The sequence below is a fragment of the Melozone crissalis genome, unplaced genomic scaffold (assembly GCF_028551555.1).
Source record: "Melozone crissalis strain CALT ecotype California unplaced genomic scaffold, PUWL_Pcris_2 ptg000006l_1, whole genome shotgun sequence".
In the NCBI taxonomy this organism is placed as follows: domain Eukaryota; kingdom Metazoa; phylum Chordata; class Aves; order Passeriformes; family Passerellidae; genus Melozone; species Melozone crissalis.
In genome coordinates this window covers 14,086,095-14,102,739 of record NW_026535784.1, presented here as the reverse complement: position 1 = coordinate 14,102,739, position 16,645 = coordinate 14,086,095, and the positions used below count along the sequence as shown (strand labels likewise).

At 36.0% G+C, this 16,645-nt stretch overlaps 1 protein-coding gene across 1 annotated transcript in view; it reads left to right on the top strand.

Annotated features, from left to right (window-relative positions):
* POLN (DNA polymerase nu) overlaps positions 1–16,645 on the top strand; it is an 89,916-nt gene that overhangs the window by 64,953 nt on the left and 8,318 nt on the right. The window contains exons 22-23 of the mRNA XM_054291270.1: positions 2,500–2,578; positions 13,273–13,340. Of these exons, the coding sequence (XP_054147245.1) occupies positions 2,500–2,578; positions 13,273–13,340 (147 nt within the window). The remainder of the gene's footprint in view (positions 1–2,499; positions 2,579–13,272; positions 13,341–16,645) is intronic.

The window sequence follows — 16,645 nt, the reverse complement described above, 5'->3', positions numbered from 1 at the left end:
GTATAATTAATTTAAGTAGTTTACATTTTGATTATGGTAGCAGTAAATGATAGTACAACATGTCAGATGCATTGCAATATTGAGAGGAATGCAGAATTGCAGCTTTAAATTATTACAATTCAGTTCCTCACATTTCTTTCATAGTGTTTTTTCTCTTTTTGAATATTTCCCAGTTCAATAGTTTTCACCAATGTACAGCATAATATTCTTCAATTATTATTCAGTTGTACCTATTCCCATAGAGCAAACAGTTTATCTTCAATTATTTATTTGTACTTATTTTCTTTTTTAAAAGGAAAATTATTTTCTTTTTAAAATAGGATACCCCTAAAATCATATTTCAGTAAAAAGATATTTTGAGAAGCCTTTCAAATTTTATTACTCTACAATGTTTCATATGGAATGTATCTAGAGCATATCTTTTGTGATGGACTAAATGCTAAGTATAGTTTTATTCTCACAATCACTTAAAGATATTTACCTTACCTTTGCTGAAACAGCCTTTCTTACTTTTTATATCAGTTGTCCCTTTTTGTAATGTGTTGAGTAATTTGCCACATCATGTAAACAGGAAAACAGGACAGGGATTTGAGGCTAAATCCACAGTCAGACATTGCCATCTCGATCATCAGCTGAGGGTCAGCATGGGTGCAGTTAATGAGCAAAACAGAGTCTGCATGTGATCCAGAGGAGGCAGCTTGTCATAGATGACTGTGGAGAAGGAAGAGATGTTAAGCCTTTGTCCTTGTTCTTTTCGATATTCTTCCCTAGCCAAAAAGGTCCCACTGTTTCCTGGGGGACATCAGACCCAGCCTCCCTGGCCAGTCACTGTCCCACTCTGCTCTGCCCTGGTGTGGCCCCACCTCACATCCTGTGTGCACTTTGGGTGCCTGCATAGAATAAGGACATCAAACTGTCAGACTGTGTCCAGAGGAGAGTCACCAAGACAGTGAAAGGGGTTGAGGACAAGACTTACAAGGAGCAACTGAGGTCCCTTGTGTTGCTCAGCCTGGAGAAGAGAAGGCTGTGGGGTGACCTCATCCCAATCTGCAGGTTCCTCAAGAGAGGGAGTGGAGGGGGAGGTGCTGAGTTCCTTTTTCCAGTGACAGCTGCAAGACTTGTCACTACAGGGAATGGCATGAGGCTGTGTCAGGGAGGTTTAGATTGGATATTGGGAAAAGGTTCTTCATCCAGAGGGTGGCCGGGCACTGAACAGGCTCCCCAGGCCTGACAGAGTTCAAAGAGTGTTTGGACAATGCTCTCAGTCATATGGTTGAGATTTAGAGCCCTGCAAGGAGCAGGGAGTTGGGGAGTTGGACTTGCTGATTGTCACTCTTGCGCCGGGGTCGGGGCAGGAGCAGGCGAGAGGCAGGGTTGTAGCAAAGGCAAAGAAGGTTTTATTCAAAAGAACCGAGCAGTTTTTATAGAGTGGTACCATAGATTCTGTTCTATTGGCCAACTAACAGAAACATCTTTCTCACACACTGTCCTTGAGAGGAACAGAAAAATAAAGTAGAAAGACACCACCTGCAAATTGTTTATAGTCAACAAGTTATCACATCTTTCCAGCTCCCTAAAACTTCTCACAAGCCACTGTGAGAAACACTTGCCATTTCTCTCTCTCTGTCCCATGGCATCCACAGATGATCTCTATGTGTCCCTTCAGATTGGAGATTTCTGTGATTCTCTGATTACCTCCAGCAGACTACCCTTGTCACTTGGCTACCTGGCTGTTCTCTGCCCCTATTCTGAAAGTTGAATCATTTGGAAGAAAAAAACTCAGAATTCATTGAGTTACAGGGTTGTAAAAATGACCATGACATTTAGGATGTTTAATGTTTAAGGAGGATTATGACTTCCATTCTTTACTCAAAGGATTGTTTTTATATTTTATCAGATAAATCTTTTGTGTAAAATGTTTGGAACAAAGCCCTTCACCAAACTACAGGCCTGGAGAATCATTCTGCTTCTTGATGACCAGAAATGTGTCATTTATTCCGTGCCATGACACTGCTTTATGCACCACTGCTCTTAACACTGTAATGTAATGAATATACTTTGCATATACATGGAAATATGAAAAAGTGTAAAATTAAGGCTCCAAATTGAAATGCAGCACTGAAACAATGTTCTGACCTTTTGTGACATTAAACTTTAATTGATTATTAGATAAATTTTAATTAAAGCTTAGAGATAGATAATTTCATACCTTTTTTATAGAAAGCAATTTTTCAACATACAGCTGTGAATGACAAATTCACCTTTAATTAACACATGATATCATATTGTTATTTTCTAGTTTTAATTAACATATAATTACTTCCTCTGTTATTTATTAATCTTAAAATGTTTCACATATTACATTAATTGGATCTGCTAGTTTACAAAATTCTTATAATTCAGAATCTTCTGATATTTTTTGTTCCTATGCCATGGCTCCAAGAAGAACATTTTCTTTTTGCATGCTTTAAATTAAAACCAGATCCCTTTCTTTCGTAGGCTCTGCAGCTGATCTTTGTAAAATGGCTATGGTGAAGATTTTTGCCTCTGTTGTCATTTCTCCAACTTTAACAGCCAGGTTAGTAATGAATAACTGCAAAATTTCTTGGTTTCAAAACAAAATGAGTTGAAATTAATGTTACTGGCATTTTAAGCAGCTCTAGAACTACCATGTGTGCCTCTGAGTCTTTTAACTCCTTAAGCAAGGACATGCAGAATGCTTTTATACATTTAAAGTCATATCTTTGTGCTTAAATCGTTGGATCTGTAAATGCATCCCAAGGCGTTCAAGTGCCCCAGGGTCATTTGAGCTCAGTCAGATCTAATTCAGTGGTAGTTCTGCACCTTTAAAATCACGCCCACTGATCATATCCTTCCTGTATTTGAGTGTACTGTACAGTGGGAATTGAACATTCAATGGACTGGGAAAAAAAACCAGGAATCAGGAAACCAGTGCTCAAGCAAAATAAATGAACATTTTTCATTCTTGTATAGATGGCTTTTCTTTAAAGAAAAGCTTGGTCATCATGATTCTCTTCTGTTGTGACTGCTGAGAGTTGGGTGTGAGATCACAGAACGTCCTCAAAGAGTTTTATGCCAGTAGCAGAAATAATGAAGTCTACTTTTCCTGTGGAGAAGTTGGTCCAGACAGCCACTGAACATTATTATTTGCTGCAATAAAAAGAGACTTTGAAGTCAAATATGTAGAAAAAACTCCAAATAAGTGGTTTCTCATCTTTGGTAATGCAAAGATTCTGTAGCAAACAATCCAGTAGAACATGAATTGGTGCAGTAGAAGTTCAGACAAAAGCAGACTAGTGCAAGTAGGGCAGAACTTCAATGTTTCTGTTGGCATCTAGAAAGGATGATAACAATTTAGCTGTAGCAATCATGCATTGAGGACTACGGTGGGTGTGTAGCTCAGTACAAAGAAATAGGGTTTGTCCTTCTGAATGTACTTTTATGGGTATTATCTAATCCTATAAGTAATTTGTGTGTGTTAGTGTGTGTATCATTTACACAGAGCAGTGTTGTCTTATCTGATCAGTGTTTCAAAATACAATTTCTAATTACAAATAAAAGTTCAGTTTGTTGATTTCAAAGTATTTGGACTCATTCCTATGCTAAAAATAAAACAACTTCTGGGTAACTCTTAAATGTTCTTGCAACTTTTTAAGCAAAATACCATTGAACTATTTAAAAAAAAATAAAGTAAGTGACCCACTGGTACAAATCTGAAAAGGGAAATTGTTCTTTGGTGGAGATCCTGCCTGCACTCGGTCAATTATACATTTATGTATTAAATGTTGGATGATGCACTATCACATATTGCACTGTACACTGCCAGGCAGATTGTCTGCACTGATTATAATTCATTTTGCTACCTGAGTTGAATGAAGAGCCCAGAATCTGTCAGCTGTGGCATGGATGAAAATTTCTGTAGCAGTAGCAGGCATAACTGAGTTAGATGAGTGATAGAGGAGCAGCCAACAGCTTTTAGTGAAGGAGGCAAGTGGAGGTGGTGCAAGGGCAAAGAACATACTACATTCTGTAGTTCCTGCCTGGCACACAGATCTTTAGGTTCAGCAACTGCCTGTTTGTTGTAATTCTGAGAAAGCCAAAGTTTTTTTGCTACTGATGTCATGTCTGATTAGGCTTGTGAATGTTTTTTTCTCTCAACAAAAAATTTTACTTGAGCTTTTCTTTCTTAAAATCATTTATTTCAAAGAAGTAATGTCACCAAATGGCTAAGGAGGTAACAGCCATGGGGAAGTATTGGAGTTGTACATGTTGAAATTCCTGGTGTTGTGAAAGCATAGGGGAATGGTTACACCAGATAACAGAAAAACATCACTGCCTATCCTGCTTGTTCCTATCATAAATGTCACAGCTGGGAAAGACCAACATTGCAAGGGCATTTAAAAAGGATAGACTGTATTAAACAGGGGTTTTGAACTGCTGCCAGCCATTAACAACTGGATGCCTTTGCTAGAGGAGACTGTTTTAGTAGTCAATAATGGCTCCTTGCTGTAATATTTAGTAGGTACTTACAGACCAGGCTTGTCAGAAAAGCACAATCAATGCCTTGTAAATTCTATAAGCACTTCCCTGCTTGGACAGTGGCATTTGAAAATGTAATAAGGATCTTGCCAAAAGAATATGGGACTGAAACTTGAAATATTTCGTTTCTGCTTGTCTGCCAGGTGACATTCAGTTGGTTATTTTTCAGTGGTCTGTTTCTTGATTTTCTTATCAGTCAGGTTAGGATAATGATTCTAACATCCTTTATAAAGCCTTTTGAAAAATATTGTTGAAAGGAAGTGTGGACATAATTGGTGCTATTGTAACAGTGGGAATGTACAGTAGCTCTTCCAAAATAAGAAATATAATCAATCTCCTATTATCACTCCATCAGATCATATTCATTCCAAAGACAGCATACAACTATCTTTTCTTCTATCTTCATACCCCTGTAAGTATCTTTATTTCCCTGTTAGAATTTCTAATTTTAGAAACAGGGTTTTCACTTTGAACAGCATATCAAAGGGAAATATCATTTTTACATGCTTTAGAAGTGATTATGAACATTTACCCTGGGAGACAGTATTCTATTAAGCATAGCTAAGTTTTGGCTAACACTCAACATTTTTTCTTCCTTACCTTAGAAATAGAGAAAAAAAAATCTAAATAAGGTCTTACAGTTTTTAGTGTTAGTTTGCAGGTATGTTTGCAGTCTTCACTCTCAACACTGCATTTATTGTTCCTGTGCTGGAGGCTGTTCAGCAGCAAGAAAACTCTGACCCAATAGTGTGAAGCTTCATTTTTGTGTGTCTAGCAGTCAGTAGATTTTTAGTTCTTGTTTGCACATATGATACTGTATTTGGAAGGCAGGAAAGGTGATCAAATTACATTTTCATGATGCTTCATCAGAGAGGTGTTCTTGATGAAACAGTACTTTCCACTGTGACTGATCAATTCTGTCAACAATCTCAATTTTTTCTTTATGTTTATTTATCTTCTAACTCAAATACTAGCCTAGCAGCTTATGCAATTGACAATAAAAAGTCAATCAATTACTTGGAAGCAATTTTACAGAAATCAGGAAAAGTAGTATTAAATTTAATATATATGATATAGATCTAATATTAGTATGGGTCGACTACTGGCATCAGTGTTAATATCTCTACATTTTGTGTGGTGCTGACAAGTAATCAAAAGTTTTCAGACTTCTCCTGTGTTACCTAGATCTTTCTTAAGATGTTCTGCTGCTGCTGGCCAAGTTGCTCACTGAAAATGTGCTGCTAGCATAAATTATTGAAGTGCCAGCTTTCACCCATCTGATGCAATCCACAGAACCTGCTCACAATGTTTCCTGCAGATGACAGCAGAGAAACTTCTGAAACGAAATCAAGGCATAGAATAGCAGCTGAAAGAAAGATTCATGGAATTGATGAGAGTGCAAATGTGAACTTGGTGAACTCAGATGGACAGTTGTAGTTCTTTTCTGTGTTTAAAACATCACTGCAGTGAGAACCACATGGAAACTTGGTGAGAAAGAAGGGTGCTGACAAATTGTGGAAGAATTGCTTCCTTTTAGCATTTCTTGTACATATTATCATTTTGTAAGCTGAAGAAGCACTGATGTTACCCAAAGTCTATTAGGTATTACATGGACTTCTCAGTATCTCAACAACATGCACATGAATTTTAACAAGTCTGCAGAACTATTGAGAAATTTGGTGTGAATCCACCAAATCTGCTTTTGCATGAAGTTATTGTTCCTCCAGCACTGGACCTGTGCCACAAACACACAGCTTTACTTCTCAGCATGTCTGGAGCCCAGTTAAAGAGACAGGTTCAACCACAGGCCAAGGATAAATGAGTAATCTGAAAGGGAGAAACCACCAGCAAACTAAAGGAAAAGGTTTATTTTCTTGGTTGATCCCAGCTGCTTTTCAATAGCAGTGGATGTTGGAGTTTTGTATGTCTTCCTTAAGGAACACCTTAATCAACCTAATGATTTTCTGTGCTCATGAGCTGTAAATACAACTGGCTTCTACAGATGTCTAAATTGGTTAGAAACAGCTCTTACTGTCCCAGCAACAAGTATTGTTTTATGTGACCTGGATTTTTTTCAGATAGAAGTCATGTGATCAATCAAAAGTGATGAATTTCTTGAAAGTAGCCTTCAGTTTTAGTACAATACAAGAATCTAGTAGCATTTTTATAAGGTGTGTAGGGATTCAATAATTATTACTTAATAAACTGCTTATAATCTCTCAGATTCATACAAAAGGGCATATTAATAAACCCAACTTCCTGATTGCATCATAGTTTCAAACAAATAAATAAGGTAAAATTTGTAGTGCTGCTGCTATGTGTGTTGATCTTCTTTAATTTGGGGTATAAAACTTACATCCATCTATCTGTTTCTTCAGAAGTTAAAGAACTGTTTTTACTCATGTTTCTTCTCTAGCAGTTAACTAGGATTTTCAAATAAATGCTTTTCGCTCTGGTATTCTGCCCACAATTCCCACTCAGTATGTGCCCAAACTTCCTTAATGTATTAACTCTAGCAAGATGATTAACTTTTATCCTTAGCCTGATACTGGAGAAATGGAACCACAAGGAAAAGATAAATTTTGGATTCTGCTTGAGAGGAGAGTAAGATTGTTGTTTCACAGACAAATGCTTTTGTTTCTGTAACACAAGGAAATTTCTGTAGTCATATTGCACTTTCAATAGCTGTTCTCTAATATGTAGCTCTTTGCCTCCCAAAGTAGCCAAATAACATTGAATTTCTATGCAAGCTGTAACTTAGAAAAATTATCACTTTCCTCAAGCAACCAAAGCAGTATTTTGCATGTATCCACAAGATGGTGAGCTGTTACCTGAACACTTCATGCTCAGTGAGCCAGAGCAAATCAGACTAATTTGTTCTTTATAGAAAGAGCCAAGTACACTTAAAATGCTGAAATATCACAGCCAAAAGAGACATGCACGATTTAGCAGGTTTTTCACTATTGCTTTATGTAAGAGCATTCAATACAAATAAATATATTTCATTTATAAAACCTTTTTGTAGGTCACCTTTTAGATTTGTATGTTTTCAAACATTTTGGATACATGCAGAAATTCTATTATCTTTAATTAGCCATCTGTTCAGTTTCCTACTCTTCATGATGTAGCTGCTGAGAAAGCCTATTTCACAGGCTAGCTGAATTTTTATGGCAAAAATGTTAAAATAATTTGGTCTTTATCATGAAAACACTGAAATAGGTAGCTTGAAGTTTATGCAAGTAACATCTATTAAAGCTTGATGTATCCTGAGCTGTAACTTTTATATTGCAACATTAGGAATCCACATAGGTGCAGCCTCAAAAAAATTTTTAGAAAGGGAAAATTCTACAAAATATTACAATATGCTAATGATCTTGTTCCTTTCTTCCATGACAATAGGCCTTCTGTCCACTGGGTTCTGTGGGGAAACCATGGCACAATTACCCAACAGGTAGTGTTAGTAGTATCAGAAAATAAATGAATAGTGTTTCAGTATAGGGAACATGGAAATTTCTGAGAGGAATTGGATCCAGCTTCCATCTGATCCGTTATCACTGAGTGTGGCCAGTAGCAGATGCTCCAGGAGGGAGGTGTAAGATCTGTAGAGAGTACAAATGTCTGTCTGTCTGCAGATTTTCATCTTCCTCTGCTTGTGAGGATGAGTCTGAGTTCTGAAAAGTCAGATTTAAAAGTCTTCCCACAAAATCATTGTATGTCATCAGTTCTAAATGTTCTTGACATCCATGCAAGTGTTTGTTAAATGAGCAGCCATTCTGGCTTTTTCTGGCAAAGTATTTCATTACGTGCCTTTTTAGTCATTATTTAATTTTATTAAATATTTTATTTTATTAAATATTGATTTATTAAGTGTGAATGTGTCAATTTTTAAAGTGAATAATTTTTTTCTTAATTTAAAAAACATGAAATATATTTCCTTTTTTTTTTTTGTTTTGATGGACTGGGTTTTCTTTTTTTTTTCCATATTCCCCCATTTGTCTGATTTTAAAATAGCTTATTGTTTTAATATTTTTTTTCCTAACCACCTAACAATTTTTATGCTTTTTGGGTTTATTTTTAAACTTTTTACACATAGCTTTTAACTGTGTACTCCCATATCTGCAATTTTGAAGTCTCCCATTAGGCATTTATAGGTTTCAAATTCAAAACAAAAAATGTGATGTTACTAGTTGGATTATTATTTTATTGATTGATTTGCTTATATCAAAAAAGGGGAAGAACAAAGGATGAGAAACCAGGATATTAATATTTGGGACATAAAATCTGATACTGTTGTATGGCCTTCATTTCACTGGTCAGAGACATAGTGCTTTTTTAAATAAGATGAAAACCTTGTGAGAATAGAAAACAAGAAATATTTTTAAAATAGTTTATAAAATATTTTAAAGAATATTTTAAACAAGTATTTCAAAGTTTATTCTACCAAGTGATCATTAATGCCTTATTTAAAGTGGTGTACTTTTCGTAACTCTTCAATGTTTATATTTTATTGTTCTTACATAAATACTTAACTGCTAACATTGTTTTAAATTCTCAAGATTTATTATAGGTTTTTTTTCACTAGAACTTTTTACTCCAACCATTAAGTTATAATGGATTTCAAATAATCAATCTTCTTCTCTCCTTCTCCAAAGACCATCCTTTTGTTTCAGGAAATCTCTTGTTCAAATATGATTTAATTTTCAGTATCTCTTCAAGTTAAAGTATGTCGTTTGCTGTGGAAATTTTACACTGGTATGATCTAGTTCAGAATCAGACCTGTGACCTTGTCCTGCACCACTTTTTTTCTGAAGGTGTAGGAGTGTCCATCAGGAACCATCTTAAACTGAGCTGGGCTCTCAGCTTGGCTCTTGGTCAGAATGAGGTGCCCTCAATTCCTTACAGAATTATAGTATCAGTTAGGCTGGAAAAGACCTTTAAGATCATTGAGTCCTGCTATGTTATGCATGATGATCAAACCCTCTTTTTTAACCCCTTTTCCAGTTGCCCAGTTTTAAACCTTATTTTAATTTATTTTCTATTCAAATTCTTAAAGCAGACAGCACAGTATAATAGAGAGTGATAGAATCAGTTAGGTAGGAAAACACCTCTGAGGTCATTGAGTCCAACTGTTAAGCTGGCACTGCCAACTCTACTACTAAACTGTTGGTGGTTTATATTTTATTTTATCTTTCTACAGACCAATCTGGAAAGCTGAACCATGTTATGCTTTGGGTGTGTTGTAAACAGCAGTAAAAATTTCCCCAGTGATGCAAAAACTATATAAAAAAATGTACAGAGGGTTAATCTCTGTCTAACTTCAGGTAGCTGTTTTGGGAGATGGCACTGCCACAAAGCCACCGCACAGAGCTGGGGTTTTCCAAGTGTGAGTTCAGAACATCTAGGTCAGAACCAGCCTTAGTCCCTTGTCTGTAGAAGAAGCATGAATTTAATTCGTTTCAGCATCTCTTGGCACGTTCTAACATCCTGAAGCACTGCATGTTGTTGTTAAAATCCTCCTTCTGATGAAGACTACTATGATAATTCTTTCTTTTTTCCCCTCTTCTACACTGGCCTCTTCTAGTGAACATACCTACACTGGAGCCTGCAGCATGTCATGTCACTAAACTTCTTTTGAGTTTAGAGAGAAAGCTGTTTCCTTTAATGATAAAGAAAAATGCAGTTGCTCAGTAATAAGGTAACGGCTGTTTTGGTGACATCAGTTCAGTGGTGTAATTATTTCTAGGTGTTTGTAGTAGTAATGGAAAACCTTCCAATTCTGTACTTTAGAACAGAGTAGTCCAGACCTGGAATATATTGATTTCCAGTAACAAACAAAATCTTATTAGTTTTTTTATTAGACAATTGGCCTTATACTATGCTCTAACAATATGGCTTCATAAATAGAATGCTATGAAAAATCTATTGAGAACATTTTAATTAGTTTTGGCATATATAATTCATTAATATGATTATGATTCCGTAGTAATAGCTGGGCTGTGATCCTCTGGAGGCCTGAGAATTTAGTCCCTGTGTTGCTTTATAGGAAACTGGAAGAATGATCAATGTAGTGTTAAGAAAATGAAAAATATCTTCTTTTTTAAATCCTACAGTGCAGCATTATAGTTTAAGATGGCTGTTGTATCCTGGGCACACTAAAGTGGTATCAAAAACCATGTTCAGACTGGCAGTCACATAAATATTTCTGCATTTGAGAGGTCAGGCTGTAAAAATTTCTATTTACACACTACTGGCATGCTCAGATGCAAGTCATGTTTCTCAGTAAAGGATATTCTCTGTGTACTCACCAAAAGTGATGTCTAATTTTTAGTCAGGCAAGAACATAGTTAATAAAATACTAGTTTCTAAATCAAAGGCATTCTTAACATCTGTAGAATTAAAAATATACTAGTGTCTGCCTGGTTTGCAATTTCTAATCCAGTTGGCCATACCTTTTAGCACAAGATAATGAGAGGAGCTTGCCATTGCAATATTCCTTCAAAGTGAAGAGAATTCAATTAAGCTATTAAGCAAAAGTATAGGGGCTTTTTCAAACTTCTTTCAGTCTATGCAATAGCTAGGTAGGTGCATGCAGGGGAATGGTGAAAACTGTAAATATTGAATGTACAAATTGCTTTGACTTTTTTCTTTCATCTTTATTGATGTCAAATTGAATGCTTCCTTCTGTGGAACAGCATATTACATGAAAGTGTTATTACTTAAGCAAGCTTGAAAAAATGCAAGTGGCCTTGTACTGCAAGACCAGAACTCATTATTTGCTGTGAAACATGTAAGAAAAAGAGATAAAACATCATCAAAAAATATCTGTCTTGTTTGATGAAGATTAAGGAGGAAATAGTGTGTACTATTTCATTATTGACATCAGTCTAGGAAATCATGTTTAGTGTTAATTAAATCTTCTGTAATATCTTTCATTTGAAAATAGAAGTGTATTAGAAATACTCATTCCTTAGATCACACAAATATTATTCCCATTTTCTAACTGAAGGCATTGGTTAGGAGAGCAGCAGAGCTAGACAGAGAACCAGCAATGCCAACTTCTAGTTCTGTATTTAGCAGACAGAACATGGTCCTGAACTTCAAATTAATCACAAAGGTGTAAGATGGGGCAGGTGTAACTCTGCAGCTCCAAGCAGCTCCTGATTTAACTGGCAATGCAGCTGAGCTGATGGGCTGCGATGTTCAGGACGATGTGCACGAGAAACAGAAATGTCCTTTAGCCATGATGGAGAGCTAAGCTAAAGGAGCTGGGCTGCATTCATTTGGTGAACAGGAGCGTGTAGAGCTGTATCAAGCCTGTTTTGCTGTCCAGAGAGAAAATTTCAGTTAATTTACATTGCTTCCACAGGTTTTTGGACATGCATAAGATGGCACTTAATTCTGGTCCAAACCTGCTCCTCCTGTTTTACTTATAGCATGGAGGTGAGGTGATCAGTTGTTACAATGCTGAGAGGTTTTGAAAATCCTATTCTTTCATTCCTAAATCCTGAAAAATTTATGATGAAGTTTTTATGTATATTGTAAGTTCTTCTAAGAAAGGACTTTTCCTTACCAAATATTCAGAATATATGATGCTTTAATCCTGACTGAAGGCATGAGACTACTCTGGAACAAACAATAATCAGTCTATTGTGTTTTTATTGGACTGGTTTAATAAATGCAATTATTTTCACTTATTCAATTGATTGACTGTTTATTCATCTTTAATATTCACTGTTCTGATTTGTACCTTTTGCATGTCATTTCAATGGTTATCAGGATACTCTTGTTTTAATTAATTTACTTGAATTAGAAATTACAACTTTTCATGTAACTGTGTTCTCTTGCTATAGATGATCCTGGACTTTTCATCTATTTCTTTTTTTGTGTCCTGTGTCCTAATTTCCTATTAAAAATATGTTAATCTGTTTCATTCTGCTTCTGACTGTGTTGTAAGTGACTAATAATTTAAGATCTATTATTAGAGCTCACCACACTGTTAGTCAATGTCACACTGTAATTTAAGGCAGTGTGAAACTATCTTAAGAAGCTGTGAAAAGTTATAAGTCATAACCATATTGATGTTTCAGCCATTTGTAAAGAATTATTTACTTGAATAACTGCTATTATTAAGAAAAGATATTAAGAAAAGTCTACAAGTGACATTTAATTTAAATAATGGAATCACAGCATGGTTTGGGTTGGAAGGGACTATAAAGACCACCTTGTTCAACCCCCTGCCATGGGCAGGGACACCTTCCACTAGACCAGATTGCTCCAAGCCCCCTGCAACCTGGCTTTGAGCAATTCCAGGGATGGGGCATCCACAACTTCACTGAGCAACCAGTTCTAGTGCCTCACCACCATCATGAGGAAGAACTTCTTCTTTATATCCAATTCAAAAAACCAAACTATATTAACAAAATGTAGTCTGTCTCCATCATTTCTTGTCTTTTTCTGCAAATTAGTTTGGTTTTAAGTGATACCTTGTTATGTCATCAAATCCATGAATGACATTTATAAGGTGGCAAGCACAATTTGGGTTTGCAACTATGGCCTTCATGTTTCCAGAATATAGGGAGAGGCAATTCTTAAATCCATTAATGATTTTTAAATTTTCTTTGGATGTTTATTTTCACTCTAACTTATCCATGAATGGAAAGCACTGTTAAAAATTTCTTGCATATATTATCTGATGTCTCTGAAATTTTTCAGGTTAATTGCCCAGATCCACGACGAATTGTTGTTTGAGGTAGAAGATTCTCAAATCCAGGAATTCTCAGGTAAATAAAATCTCTTCTACTCTTTTCCTCTTAGAGAATAAAGAACTAATGTAGTGAGAAGAAGCACATTGGTTCTCACAATTAAGAAAATGTATACTAAGCAGAGTTTTCTGAATGTTTTCCACCACTGCCTCATATGTAAAATGTGATACACTCATTTGGAATTCATTAGTATGATTATTTGTATTTAGTTTTTTAATCAAGATTTCATCATCCACTGTGTGAATCCTGTAAAAGTAAATACTATTTCCTCCAAGGTTTTGAGGGAAATAAACCAGTTTGAAAGTACTTTAGATTAGGGGCTGTTACATAAAGAATTATTCCATTCTTCATGTAAGATTATGCCACACTGTAATTTATAAATTAGTTTACTGTTTTTTTGTAATAAGAAACCTTTATGATGGCACTCTCAAGATTAAGGTTAGTAAAAGTTTGTGCCTATGTTTCTATCCTCTCATCTGGCTTACTTCCAGACAGTATTCCCTAAGCCAGGGTTTGTGTCAGCATCTGGTACAAATTTAGCAAGTGAGGGCATGTAGAAGACTATTGGGTCTCTTCTCCAGTAAATTGTGGATTTATTCCTGTAGGCACCAAGTGTTTATTCACAAATGTTGACCTAGTTTGAAGCTCAACAAAATGTTTGGCTAAACCCATTAGCCAAAATATAAAAAATGATTTAAATTAAGCAATACAAGAAATATCTTCCATTATAGCACAAGCATTTAATAAAAAATTAATTTCACCTTCCCATGCTGCATTCATTTGGACAGTGCGATTTCCTATATTAGTCTCATTTCATCACTGATCCCTCTTGTGAATATTAGTTCAGGATGAGAGCATTAAAACTCTATCTAATCTAAACAAATTACCTGGGAAGTATTTCAGCTCAATATATTCAGGGCATTGTAATGAATTCAGTTAAGATATTAACATTTGACCTCTAAATACAGGAATTAAAATCAGATTTAAAGTTTAAAAAATATATACAATTTATAGGAGATTGCAATATCTGTTCAGAAAATGTCTAAAAGTGACATAGTTTCAGAGTTAGGAAGTGTAGTGCATTGAAAGACATCTGTAGGACAGCATAGAAGGATTTTTATTATCTTATTTTGCATCAATTTGCATAAAGTATAGAGCTAATATTATATCCAAAATATAAAAATGATTCATGGTTGATTATACATGTAGAAAATCATAGATTCTGCCCCCATTGGGTCAAATTTAGATCTCCATTACTAGTCTGAATTTGTAGCAAATTCAGAAAAATCAATACTTTTCAAGTATAACAGAAAAAACCTCTAGCTATCATATGAATAATAGTAATACATTATCCCAATATGGAAATATGGTGACTGGAGGCTTTTTTCTGAAAATGCAGAAGGAGTGCAATTCAAATACTCAAGTTTAGACTGTGTAGTAATTAGTTTGCTGATCTCCAGGTCTAGCTGCAGGGTGCAGAACAAACATACCTGTAAATTCCTTCTTGTGCCTCAAAGTTATAATCCTATAATTGAAGTTGCTAAGATGACCTTTAGAAAATGGACTTGGGCAGTCTTGAGGTATGAGATGCCTTGGAAATTGTCATTGCACTTAGCATAGGCTGCCAAACTTGAGTGTTCAAGATGGAAGTTTGTTTCATTCTGCTGATTGAAGATTGACTTTTCAATTTGTCTCTACTTTGCCCTAAGAGCCAAAGAAAAAAAAAGGAAATTCTTCATTACAGGAACTTTCAGATATACTCCTGTCAGAACAGAAGAATGATAACTTGTCTTATTCTTTACACAAAAGAGATATTGAGATATTGATTTCCTTCCTTTTTATCCATCACTGGGAGAGCCTTACTTGGAGTACTGCATCTGGTTCTGAGCTCCCCAGACTGAAGAAAGTGCAACAAAGGGTGACAAAGATGATGAAGGGTCTGGGGGGAGAAGGCAGGCTGAGACCTGGGACTGTTCAGCCTGGAGAAGAGAAGGCTCAGAGGATCCTGCTAATGTGTATATCCTAAGGGAGTGGGCATAGAGGAAGTGGTGGTGCCCAGTGACAGCACCAGAGGCAACGGGCACAAACTGAAACACAAAAGGTTCCCTCTGTAGATGAGGGAACACTGTTTTACTCTCAGGGTGACTGAGCACTGGCACAAGTTGCCCTGAGAGGTTGTGGAGTCTCCATCCTTGCAGATGTAAAAAAGCCATCTGGACAAGGTCCTGGGTAACCAGCTCGAGGTGGTCCCTCTGAGCAGCAAGGCTGGACCAGGTAACCTTCAAAGGTGCCTTTCAACCTCTCCGACTGTGGTTTGCAAGTAGTTCTGCTACTGGTAGAAGAACTAATCCAAGATGTCTTAAAAGGGTCCAAAGCTGGCAATTCTTCAGTCATTAATGAGGATTTTGTTTGATCTGAATAGCAGAGAAAGTGTGGATCTGCAGTGGCATCTCACTTGCAGCCAGCAACAGTGCTGAAGCACATCTCCCTATTGTCCCAGTCCTTGGTGGGAATGGTTTCAGTTCACATCACAGAGCAGCCTGAGAACAGTTGACCTAGATTCCTTTCAGATGAAACTAAATAGGAACACTCTTTTTCTCCTCATATTTTCCAATTATTTCAGGAGCTGCTAAGTAAAGTAACAGATTAGATATCTGAGAGTTAAACCAAAGAGGAGTCAGTAGGATGTGTGCTCTTAATTCACTTAAGTGCTTTGAAAGTCCAAATAGAGTTTTCATCTCTTTACCTAAATTTCTCTCACCCTTTTTTAAAAATCCTTACTCTTTTTGTTTTTATTAGCCAATATTCTTTAGCTGTCAGCTTTGTCTTTACATATCTATTGAGCTTTTGTCCATTCAGAAACTTTAAATTACAGAATCTGCTGACTTGCAGTTTCCAGCCTGCAGTTTAATGATCCAGAGAGAAATCTCAGTTGTACAGTCACAAAGCTCAGTAAAGGGAAGGACGTGGACTTGAAGCTAAAGAGCAGTGCTGGAGGGTTTTAATGGATTACACTTCAGTGCTGTGTTATTCTCCTGCATTTAATGTGATCCAAGAAGTACTGGCCTACTATTCAGCATGTTTGCATTCTGATTCCACTCATGCTTCTGATCTACTTTTTCAGGAAAGCATCAAGAAATATGTCTCCTTTTTCTTGTTTGTAGAATGAACATGAAACTTAAAATATTTTTAAGATTTATAAATTAAGAACATAAAGGTAAATAGTATTGTTTCATAAGATCACAATGCAGGAGATAAGCCTTCTCAGCAGCATTTCCCTGATGGAAGAGTCTCTTTTGAATTACTTCACAACATTAAAATGT